The 12,572-nt window shown below is 42.0% G+C and overlaps 1 protein-coding gene across 2 annotated transcripts in view; it reads right to left on the bottom strand.

Annotated features, from left to right (window-relative positions):
- The window catches only part of IL13RA1 (interleukin 13 receptor subunit alpha 1), a 439,968-nt gene that overhangs the window by 406,272 nt on the left and 21,124 nt on the right, over positions 1–12,572 (bottom strand). For both annotated transcript variants that reach the window (XM_081896993.1, XM_081896994.1), the window contains exons 5-6: positions 8,001–8,176; positions 6,498–6,637 (exon numbers count right to left, since the gene is read on the bottom strand). In XM_081896993.1, the coding sequence (XP_081753119.1) occupies positions 6,498–6,637; positions 8,001–8,176 (316 nt within the window). The remainder of the gene's footprint in view (positions 1–6,497; positions 6,638–8,000; positions 8,177–12,572) is intronic.

The raw sequence follows: 12,572 nt of genomic DNA, 5'->3' as shown, positions 1-12,572 counted from the left end.
GTTAGTCGTCATCCATCCTCCAACTGCCTCCAGACACTCACACAGGACCTTCACCACCTTCACTGGTTCTGATTTGAAAGAGAGGTAGAACTGTGTATCATCTGCATAGTGATGAACGCCCAGCCCAAACCCCATGATGATCTCTCCCAGTGGCTGCAAGTAGATGTTAAAAGCATGGGGGAGAGGACAGAACCCTGAGGTACCCCAAAAGTGGTCTGAACACTCATCCCCCACACCACTTTCTGAACATGGCCCAGGAGGAAAGAGCGGAACCACTGTATAACAGTGCCCCCAGCTCCCAGCCCCTCTAGACGGTCCAGAAGGATGTTATGGTTGATGGTGTCAAAAGCCGCTGAGAGATCCAGCAGAAGTAGGAAACAGCTCTCACCTTTGTCCCTAGCCCGCCAGAGATCATTGACCAGTGCAACCAAGGCAGTTTCAGTCCTATGATGAGGCCTGAATCCCGATTGGAAGGGATCCAAATGGTCCGCATCCTCCAGGCGTGCCTGGAGTTGTTCAGCAACCACTCGCTCAATCCGCTTGCCCAAGAATGGAAGATTTGAGACTGGGCGATAGTTGGCCATATTGGCTGCATCTAAAGATGGTTTTTTAAGAAGCGGTTTGATAACCGCCTCTTCCAACGGGTCTCCCTCACAAAGAGAAGAATTCAACACCCCGTGAAGCCCACCGCCCAGCCCTTCCCGGCTAACTTTTATAAGCCAGGATGGGCAAGGGTCAAGGAGACAGGTGGTTGGTTTCACTTGTCCAAGCAGCCTGACCACATCCTCGGAGGTAACAGATTGGAACTGATCCCACGCAACTTGACTAGACAGGACTCTAGCACTCTCCCACCCTGGCCCTGCTCCCACTGTGGAGTCTACCTCTTCCTGAATCTGAGCAACTATCTGCAAAAAACTTTGCAGGAGATCATGTGGCCTGTACTGGGCCCCAATGTAGCAGGTGGTTCCGCTAAATTGCGAACCACCTGAGTCTCCTGCTACTGTTTTCTGCAGATGGAATATAGGTGGTGAAGAAAGTCTTCTTTGTTGTTGCTACTTCCACTTGGTAGGCTCGACATTGAGCTCCAACCCGTGTCCGATCAGCTTCAGAATAAGTCATACGCCACCGGTGCTCTAGCCGTCTCAGTGATTGTTTCATTGCCCTCAGATCCGTGGAAAACCACGGGGCTGTCCAGGCTCCATGCAATTGGAGAGGGCGCATCGGAGACAAATATTATGTATCCTGTGTTGTATGAACTTGTTCATGGGTAGGCAAACTAAGGCCCGGGCCTCGATCCAGCCCAAATGCCTTCTAAATCCCGCCTGGGGACGGTCCAGGAATCAGCGTGTTTTTACTTGGGTAGAATGTGTCCTTTTATTTAAAATGCATCTCTGGGTTATTTGTGGGGGCTGCCTGGTGTTTTTACATGAGTAGAATGTTTGCTTTTATTTAAAATGCATCTCTGGGTTATTTGTGGGGCATAGGAATTCGTTCATTCCTCCCCCCCCAAAAAAAATAGTAGGGCCCACCACATGGTCTGAGAGACAGTGGACCGGACCTCTGCAGAAAAAGTATACTGACCCCTGAACTTGTTCATTTGAGATAGAAACAAAAACAAGGAATGTTTCTTTCTCAGATAATTTCTGTTCTTCTTGTTTCCATTCTTTCATTAGTCTATTATTCCAGTAGACTTAAAATAGATATTATTCCCTCCACTAGTGGAGACAAAAAGTTTAATTTAGACCTTTCCCCAGAAATGATTGGGTAGATTAATCCTTCACAAGACAGCCCCCCACCCCAATGTAGAATTACAGTCGATCAGGTATATGAAGACGAGCAGCAAAGTCAGTCCTCAGGGAAAGTGCAGGCGACCTTGGAACGGACAGCTCACGGAAGAACCCCGACCAGACCTAAGAGGAGGCGTGTAGTGGTGATAGGGGATTCCCTACTGAGGGGAACAGAAGCAGTGATCTGTGGGCCTGACAAGATGTCTCAGGAAGTGTGCTGTCTCCCCGGGGCTAAGATCCAAGATGTAACAGAACGACTGCAAGGAATCATAAAACCCACTGACAAATACCCCTTCCTCTTGGTTCATGTGGGAACCAATGACACTGCAAGCAATAGCCTCCAGAAGATCAAAAGAGATTACGAGGCTCTGGGCAGGAAATTGAAGCAATTAAATGCACAAACTGTCATCTCATCTGTCCTCCCAGTTGAACGACGTGGCCCAGGGAGAGAGGGAAAAATAGTGGAAGTGAACAACTGGCTTCGCAAATGGTGTAAACAGGAACGGTTTGGATTCTTAGATCACGGACTGCAGTTTCTTGAAGATGGACTTCTGGCAAGTGATGGGCTGCACCTCACAACGGTTGGGAGGAATGTTTTTGCCAAAAATCTCAGAAACCTCATCAGGAGGGCTTTAAACTGACTAATGTGGGGGAGGGAGACAGTGCTCCTGAAGATAGGAGTCTATCAATTGATGAAGATGATCATCCAAATGTCATAGACCAAATGGAGCAAACAGCACACAGACCTAGTGGTGGGAGGAAAAAATCCTTAAATAAGAGACACGGGGGAATGATTAATGGTCTTCAATGTCTGTACACTAATGCGCAAAGCATGGGAAATAAACAAGATGAGCTTGAGCTCTTGGTACAGCAAACTAAATATGACATAATAGGCATCACTGAACCCTGGTGGGATAAGTCCCACGATTGGAATGTAATAATGGAGGGATACAATCTATTTCAGAGAAACAGACCAGACAAGAAAGGAGGAGGAGTGGCGTTATATGTCAGGGATGTGTATACCTGTGAAGAGATCCAAGATTTAGAACCTCAAAGCCAAAGTGAGAGCATTTGGATCAAAATTAAGGGAGAGAATAATAACAGTGACCTCATTGTGGGAGTTTACTATAGATCCCCAAGCCAAACGGAGGACATAGATGATGCCTTCCTGCAACAGATGGCCAAGCATGCAAAAGGAAGGGAGATAGTAGTAATGGGGGACTTCAATTACCCGGATATTTGTTGGATGTCAAACTCAGCCAAGAGCATAAGGTCAAACAGATTCCTCACTGGCCTTGCAGACAACTTCATTGTCCAGAAAGTGGGAGAAGCAACAAGAGGAACAGCCATTTTAGATCTGGTCCTAACCAATGTTGATGACCTGGTTAGTGGGGTAGAAGTGGAAGGATCATTAGGCGCGAGTGATCATGCTCTTCTGAAGTTTACTATACAGCGGAAAGGAGCAGCCAAGCATACTAGGACTCAATTTCTTGACTTTGAGAAAGCCGACTTCATAAAACTTAGGGAAGTGCTGGGTGAGATCCCATGGACAGTAATACTAAAAGGAAAGGGAGTTCATGATGGCTGGGAGTTTGTTAAGAGGGAGATAGTAAAAGCACAACTTCAGGCAATACCAATGAGACGGAAACATGGAAGGTGCCTAAAGAAGCCAGGGTGGCTATCTAAAGAACTTTTAACTAAGATTTAAAAAGGATGTGTACAAAAAAATGGAAAAGGGGGGAAACCACCAAAGAGGAATTCAAACAAATAGCCAGCATGTGTAGACACAAAGTCAGAAAAGCTAAAGCACAGAATGAACTCAGGCTTGCTAGAGAGGTTAAAAGCGACAAAAAAGGCTTTTATGGGTATGTTCGTAGCAAAAGGAAGAACAAAGAAACCGTGGGGTCACTCAGAGGAGAAGATGGTGAAATGCAAACAGGGGACACAGAAAGGGCTGAACTCCTCAATGCCTTCTTTGCATCAGTCTTCTCCGATAAAGAAAACAATGCCCGACCTGAAGAATTTGGAGCAAATGATTCAGCAGAGGAAACACAGCCCAGAATAACTAAGGAGATAGTACAAGAATACTTGGCTAGTCTAGATGTATTCAAGTCTCCAGGGCCAGATGAACTGCATCCAAGAGTATTAAAAGAACTGGCAGATGTGATCTCAGAACCACTGGCAGTCATCTTTGAGAATTACTGGAGAACAGGCAAAGTCCCGGCAGACTGGAGGAGGGCAAATGTTGTCCCTATTTTCAAAAAGGGGAAAAGAGAGGACCCAAATAATTACCGCCCAGTCAGTCTGACATCAATACCAGGGAAGATTCTGGAGCAGATCATTAAGCAAAAAGTCTGTGAGCACCTAGAAAGGAATGCTGTGATCACCAATAGTCAGCATGGATTTCTGAAAAATAAGTCATGTCAGACTAATCTAATCTCATTTTTTGACAGAATTACAACCCTGGTAGATGAAGGGAACGCAGTGGATGTAGCCTACCTTGATTTCAGCAAGGCATTTGACAAGGTGCCCCATGATATTCTTGTAAAGAAGCTGGTAAAATGCGGTCTTGACTATGCTACCACTCAGTGGATTTGTAACTGGCTGACTAACCGAACCCAAAGGGTGCTCATCAATGGTTCCTCTTCATTCTGGAGAAGAGTGACTAGTGGGGTGCCACAGGGTTCTGACTTGGGCCCGGTCTTATTCAACATCTTTATCAACGACTTGGATGATGGACTCAAGGGCATCCTGATCAAATTTGCAGATGACACCAAACTGGGAGGGATGGCTAACACCCCAGAGGACAGGATCACACTTCAAAATGACCTTGACAGATTAGAGAACTGGGCCAAAACAAACAAGATGAATTTTAACAGGGAGAAATGTAAAGTATTGCACTTGGGCAAAAAAAAATGAGAGGCACAAATACAAGATGGGTGACACCTGGCTTGAGAGCAGTACATGTGAAAAGGATCTAGGAGTCTTGGTTGACCACAAACTTGACATAAGCCAACAGTGTGATGCGGCAGCTAAAAAAGCCAATGCAATTCTGGGCTGCATCAATAGGAGTATATCATCTAGATCAAGGGAAGTAATAGTTCCACTGTATTCTGCTCTGGTCAGACCTCACCTGGAGTACTGTGTCCAGTTCTGGGCACCACAATCCAAGAAGGACACTGACAAACTGGAACGTGTCCAGAGGAGGGCAACCAAAATGGTCAAAGGCCTGGAAACGATGCCTTATGAGGAACGGCTAAGGGAGCTGGGCATGTTTAGCCTGGAGAAGAGGAGGTTAAGGGGTGATATGATAGCCATGTTCAAATATATAAAAGGATGTCACATAGAGGAGGGAGAAAGGTTGTTTTCTGCTGCTCCAGAGAAGCGGACACGGAGCAATGGTTTTAAACTACAAGAAAGAAGATTCCACCTAAACATGAGGAAGAACTTACTGACAGTAAGAGCTGTTTGAGAGTGGAATTTGCTGCCAAGGAGTGTGGTGGAGTCTCCTTCTTTGGAGGTCTTGAAGCAGAGGCTTGACAACCATATGTCAGGAGTGCTCTGATGGTGTTTCCTCCTTGGCAGGGGGTTGGACTCGATGGCCCTTGTGGTCTCTTCCAACTCTATGATTCTATGAATACTGAGCTATTCATGTGAAGCTGACTAAGAAAATGATTAAATGTAGGTTACCAAGGCAAGGCTATTTAAGTCCAAGAACAGCTATAGCGGGTGAACCAGCTGGAGTTGGGCATAGGCACTGCTTGCTAATAAAGCCAACTGATCCTCTAGTCACCGTTTCAAATCAAGGAGAACCCCTAAACCACATTTCTCTTTGCTCAGGGGAAATGCATCCAGCCTACCACTGTCCCCAGACACTGGCCCAGAACTGCCTACCCTCTCTTGACTCAGACAGAATGCAGAGAGGGAACTGTGTGTCATCTATATGTGGATGACACTGCGCACCAAGCCAGAAATTAGGGTTTATTTGTCAATGCTCACTCACATCAGATCTAGTTAACTTTTTAAATAGTTTCCAGAAGTGGAACTGCTTTGGTCTACTGCAGCAATACAGTCATGTCACCTTAAAGAACTTAACAAAGTTCTCAAGGCGTAAGTTTTCATGGACCAAAGTCTGCTTCACAAATGCATGAAGTGTGATCTTCAGCTGGCAGGTATGTGCGCACACACAGATACAAATGTAGAGGGGGAAATGGAACCAATGTCATGACAAGGAAATTAAAAAAATAGACAGACTTGAAGCTTAGATGTTTTAAAATAAACACAGCAACCACTCATAAAGCAGTACTGAGGACTACAAATATCCTGGCACTGGATGTATAGGTGTTAATTATTACAGTCATGCCTCATGTTGCGAACGCTGCGGGTTACATTCTTTCTGATTATGTCCCATGGCAACCCAGAAGTACCGGAAAGGGTTACTTCCGGGTTTTGCCGCTTGCACATGCACAGACGCACAAAATGACATCATGCGCATGTGCAGAAGCGCTGAATAGTGAGCCGCACATGTGCAGACGCGGGTTGCATTCTGTTCAGGTTGCGAACGGGGCTCCGGAATGGATCCCGTTCGCAACCAGAGGTACCACTGTATATAATTATATATGTGTGTGTTATAAGAAATCTCTTAGCCTTCAAGGTGTCACCAGTCTGCTATCTAAAGTAGATTACATGGTAGATACTAGAGCAACTTACTTCTGGGTCCAGTTTGTTATTAATTTCTAGTTGATAGCACATGTCATTCAAGCCCCTTGGTTCAGTCCACTGCAGAATAACTCCTTCATTGCTCCTTTTGGGCTTTACAATCAACGGAGGGTCAGGTTTTACTAGAAATTCTGAAGTTGAAAAGAAAACACACACACAATTATATATTTTTAAAATCCAACATTAACTCAATCGCAGCATATTTGTGAGCTGTAAAATAAAACACACTCCAAATATTATCTACGAGGTGTAACCCACCTAGTACCACAGTGAGAGAAGACACAATCTACAAACCATTGGGGTCCATCTAGCTTGATATTTGTCTGAGAGCAGCTCTCCAGGGTTTCAGCCTGGAGTCCTTCCCAGCCTTACCTGGAGAAATAGGTGAGCCCTTTCCCTGCAGAGAGTTCTAATGTAAGTATATCCTCTACTCATCCAGACTCACCCAAGTCTTGCCTCTTGCATATACCTTATCTCAAGCTCTTTCCTCCTAACTACGGTGTTTTATTGTGTAACGGTCACACTTTCTGTGCAGGTTATTTGTTTGCAAAAAGGGGGGTGCAACTATTACAGAAGGAAAAACATGATGTTGGGGAAAAACCTGTGAGGCATGGCCATTATGGAAACAAGTTTGTTTTGCGTGTTAATCTATCCACTGTACAGTTCAGATCCCAGTCTCTCATGCCTCACTGATGGCAGCTTCTCCCACCCGCTTGCCTGACTGCCTGCTCCCATTGCCTTTGGCCAGTAAGAGAATGCACAGTGAAAATACCCCTGCAACTGTTATGCAGGGAATGCTCTGGGACCATTTTGGGGGCCAGAAAAAGGGGGATGCGACTATTATGTGATGGTGACTTGTTTACTGTGGAAGTATGCCAGCAACTCCCTCAAATCAGAGGCAAGGGAGCCTGCCTTTCTTTGGGATGATTCCCCTGCTCCTGGTTATTCCCCCCCCCAAAAGCTCTGGTTGCCTGTTCAGTATTTTGACATTTATACCCCACCTTTCTTCCATGGGACTCAAGGTGGCATACACTGGTTTCCTAAGTAGTCTCAGCCAGGCCAGAACCAAACCTGCTTAGCTTCAGGCTGCTGCATTGTGCTGCCTTTGGGCCATGTTCTGGGAGTTAAGGCATAGTAAATTAGGGTCTGGAAGAAACATCATCCAGGAACTATATTGCTTATACTTTCAGTTGTTTTGCGGGCTCAGTGTGAGTTAATGGCAATGACTTATTGATAGCCTGAGCCCAATGCAACTAAGAAATTATATTCTCCACTAAATTCCATCAGAATGTAAAGATAAGGAGAATTCTTCTCAATCTACTAGTTGGAATTCCCGGTGGAGAATGGCCACCACAGCATCATTCAGAAGCCTTTTAAATGGGGAAAAGAGGCTATTTTAAATATGCCAGCAGACCATTAGAATCTGCAACACCATTTCCAATCCCAAGCCTTTTCACATGAAACAGACCTATAGCAAGCAGCTTGTAAACTTACCATATACTTCTGGTAATTTATTCATTATACACACAGGCTGAATGTCTCTGGAATTGCCCTGGATAGAAATGCTGAGTCCTGGAGGCCAATAAAGGTTTGTGTCGAAAGTGCATCGAAAGTCATCACCTTTTTTAGTGTAATGTGTGCATGGCCCTCCTCTATCCTGATCAATATACCTTGGGGGCAAGAGGAAGCAACATCAGCACACTTAAAAGTCAGGATGGTAGCAGGTCAACATGTTTGCACTCCTATACTATTAAGGCAGCAGAAAACAAGGATGAAGTGCAGTGCTGCTTTGTGGTAGCCTTAGATTTTGGATTGTTATTGGTGCCACCTAGTCCTCTCCCCCACCTTTATATTCAAGGTAAAAGGAAGCTGTAAAATAGCCACTGTATCCAGTCACTCTCCATCTACCTGAAAAGGGAAACTCGATTTTTTCCCTGGCCATTATTACTCCCCCCCCTCCGCATTATTATTAGCTTAAGGAGCTACTGGGTAAAATTCCATGGTCAGAAATACTCAAAGAGAAGGGGGTCCAAAGTAGTTAGGAGTTTTTTAAAGGTGAAAAATTGAAGGCTCAAATGCAGACAATTCCAACAAGAAAGAAAAGATGTCTGGTGCGGCTGCATGAGGAGCTTACAGTTGAGTTGAGACAGGGGAAATCAAGAAGGAAGAGTATACAGAGTAGCCAACAGTTACAGGGGAGCAGTTAAGTTGCAGAGAGAAGGCTTACAAGAGGTTAAAAATAATTACTAAATGTTTCTTCCAGTATGTTTGAAGCAAGAGGAAGAAAAAGAAAGCAGTAGGTCCTCTGCATAGAGAAGATGGAAAAATGCTGATATCAAAACAAGTGACCTTAGGAAGCAAAGCGGCAGACTTCCAGAGCAGCACGTTCAGTGACCGGGTGAGGGACTGCGCTCCTGGCAACTCAAGGCAGACCCAACACCGGAGACCATGGAGAATGAGAGGCGTAAGTTACCCTGACCTCAGGTGGGGATCCTGAGGGCTGAGCCCAAAGCCACGCATCAAGGGGTTTCCCCAAGTTTCCACTCCTTTGTTATTTAAAACATTTACCAGTGGAGATGGCATGGGGGAAAACCTCAGCGCAAACAGGCAGAACCACTCTCTGACGCTAGCACCTCAAAACCCGGCGAGTCAGCGCTGAACTGTCCATTAATTTAAAACTGACAACGAAGAAGCCCCCCACTAATTTAATATGCAAACAAAACAACTTGTCTCTGGATATCGAGAAAACATTTAGAATAAGAGTGAACAAGTCAAAAAGCAGGAAAAGATCATGGGATTGTCTAGTATTTTTGAACTCGAGGCTACACAGAGTAAAATATTGCTAAAGGGCAGAGCAAACCCCTTGTATATAGATGGGAAACATATTGAGATCATGAAAGAAGTCCCAATCCATCTGTTAAAAAGGAGAGACAATTATAGATTTACATCGGCGCTTAAGAAAAATAAAATATTATTCAAATGGGAATTCCCTCAGGGACTCACCTTTACATATAAAGAGAGGAAAAGAACTTTCAGATCGGTGGAAGAAACCAGAATCCTCTGGAAGAAGTACTGGCAAGAGTTAGGAGGAGAGAAGCTTCAAGAGTGAGAAAATAAAAACAAGATAAGACTAAGACTTTTAATTACGATTTGTATTTTCTGTTTTCCTTTATCCTTTCCCCCGCCCTTTCTATCACCGCTTGATTACTTAAGTAAGACTTGACATATTAAAAAAAATGTATGGCATTTAAATGTATCTCCTGGAAACTGAATGGGCTGAACAGTAAACTAAAAAGGAACAAAGAAGAATGTATATTAAAGAGGGGGGAAATGGGATATTATATGTTTACAAGAGACCCATATATCTAATAAGCATATAAGTGTTTCAAAAAATAAAAAAATGGGTCTAGAGTATATAGCATCAGGTACGGAGAAAAAGAGGGGAGTAAAACCAGTCCTAAACCCGCAACTGTTATTTCAAGATGAAGAAGGCAAAGTCCTAAGGGTAGAGATACAAATAAATGAAGAAAAAATAATTTTGGTGGGGATTTATGCCCCAAACAATAACAAATTAGAATTCTATAGAAACCTAGAAGAGAGACTCTGGGACTATGCCAGTGAAAATATAATAATTATGGGGGACTTAAATGGTGTTGCATCCATCAAAATGGATAGAAAGGACAAAGATAGACTATCTAACTCAGGTAGATTACCATTCTCCTTCCAAATGACAGAAAAGTTCAATCTTTATGATACTTGGAGAATTAAACATCCTAACATAAAAGATATCACACATTTTTCTGAAGTTAAAAAGTCAGGTGGGAAAACTGATGTGATCCGGACTTCAAAAAAATTGACACTGAGATAGACTATGTGGAACTGGCAGAAATGACTGGCAGAATCCGGGACCAGGGAGAAGAATCGGTGGAAGAAGACTGGAAGAAATTCAAAGACTATTTGCAGAAACATTGTAAAATTAATGAATGTTAAAATGATGTCGGATTGAAATGAAGTGGTCTTAGCAACAAGGTTAAAAATAATATGTAAAAAATGGATTGATAATGGATGAAAATATAAAACTATAATATGTTAAGATATAGAATTAAGATAAAAACAAAGAGGGTAAGGATTTGCTGAATTAACCATGCGAACTGGAATACAAAAAAGGGAGGTGTGAGGAGGTCAGGGAAACAGGTAAATGAAATATAAGATATGAAAAGATTGATTTGTTTTTAACTGTTTTCTATTTATTTTTTTCTGTATTTTGCATTTTTTCTATGTATTTTTGTACTTTTTATTTTTCTTTTTTCTTTTTTTATTCTGTAATTTCTTTCTCTTTGTAAAACTTTAATAAATATCTTTTTTTAAAAAAATTGACACTGAGCTTGGAGAAAGCAGAAATTTTGAATAGATCCCTGTCAGACCACAACGCAGTAATGATACATAGGAAATTTAAAAAACGTACAAGGGGGAGGTGGAGGATGAATGATGAATTATGGAGAGATGATCAAAGGGTAATTAAAGCCAAAAATGCTGAAAGAATTCTTTGAAATAAATGAAAAACAAGTCACAGACCAGAAAATAATCTGGGATGCAAGCAAAGCCTATATGAGAGGCTTTGGAATACAACAAATGGGGAGGATTAGGAAGAGTAAGGAGAGTAATATCATGGAAATAAATAAACAGATTAGAGAAAATGTAAAAGAGTTGGTAAAAAACCCTAAAAATGAGAAAATACTCCAAAACATAAAAATTTTACAATCCCATATATCCAATTTAATAAATAAAGAAGTGGAAAACAAATTCAAATGGACTGACAAAGATAATTTGAATCGGCCAATAAACCTGGCAAGATGCTGGCCTGGTTAACAAAGGAAAGACAAGTGGAAAGAGTTGTAAATAAAATAACAGACCAGGGAAAAGAAATTATCGACCCGGACCAAATTAAAGATAAATTTATGAATTATTACAAAAAACTATATGAACTAGAACACAAAGATGAGAATAAAGTTAAAAAATACCTGACAGAAAACAAGTTGCCAGAGACTGAGGAGGCTGAACATAGCCTACTAAATTCAAATATAGAAACAGATGAAATTAAAGAAGTGATAAGGAAAATCGCCAGGTCCAGATGGGATTTTGATAATATATTATAAAAAAATTAGAAGAAATAGTTATCCCTAAGCCTAAAAAAAATCATGAATGAGATACTGGAGAAAGGGAAAACCCCAGAATCCTGGCATGAAGCACTAATAACACTCTTACCGAAACAAGGTACGGATCTGAACCTTATTAAGCATTTTAGACCAATTTCACTACTAAACATGGATTATAAAATATTTACAGGTATCCTAGCTAACAGGTTGAAAAATTTCTTAAACGGGGTAATAGGAAATGATCAAGCTGGCTTTTTGCTGGGGAAGCAAAAAGAAATAATACAAGGATAATTATTGACTTAGTGGAATATACAGAAATGAAACCAAGCAAAAAGGTAGCAATGCTACTGGCAGATGTGGAGAAGGCTTTCAGCAGTGTGTCATGGAACTTCTTAATTAAAACTTTTGAGAGCTTGAGAACAGGAAACAACATCATGAATGGAATTAGAGCAATCTATGACAACCAGAAAACCAAAATAATTATAAATAATGAAATCACTGAAGAATTTAATATAGAAAGAGGGACTAGACAAGGTTGTCCCTTGTCCCCACTCTTATTTATCACAACGTCAGAGACTCTCTTAATAGCAATAAGAAAAGATCAGGAAATAAGGGGCATTAATTTAGGTAGCCGATATTACAAGGTGAAGGCATTTGCTGATGATGTGATTATTACTACTGAAAACCCAAATGAAGGCATACAAAAAGCACTAGTCAAAATGAATGAATTTGGCGAGGTTTCGGGATTTAAACTGAATAAAGATAAATCTAAATTATTAACAGAAAATATGGGAGAGAAGGAACAAGAAGACCTAGAAAGAATAACAGGTCTAAAGACCACAAACAAAGTAAACTATCTGGGGGTATAGATTACAAATAAAAACACTAATTTATTTAAAGACAATTACAT

This window comes from Podarcis melisellensis (genome assembly GCF_964234715.1).
Source record: "Podarcis melisellensis genome assembly, chromosome: Z".
In the NCBI taxonomy this organism is placed as follows: domain Eukaryota; kingdom Metazoa; phylum Chordata; class Lepidosauria; order Squamata; family Lacertidae; genus Podarcis; species Podarcis melisellensis.
Note: the sequence above shows the minus strand (reverse complement) of the source record. Positions and strands in the feature narration are given on the sequence as shown.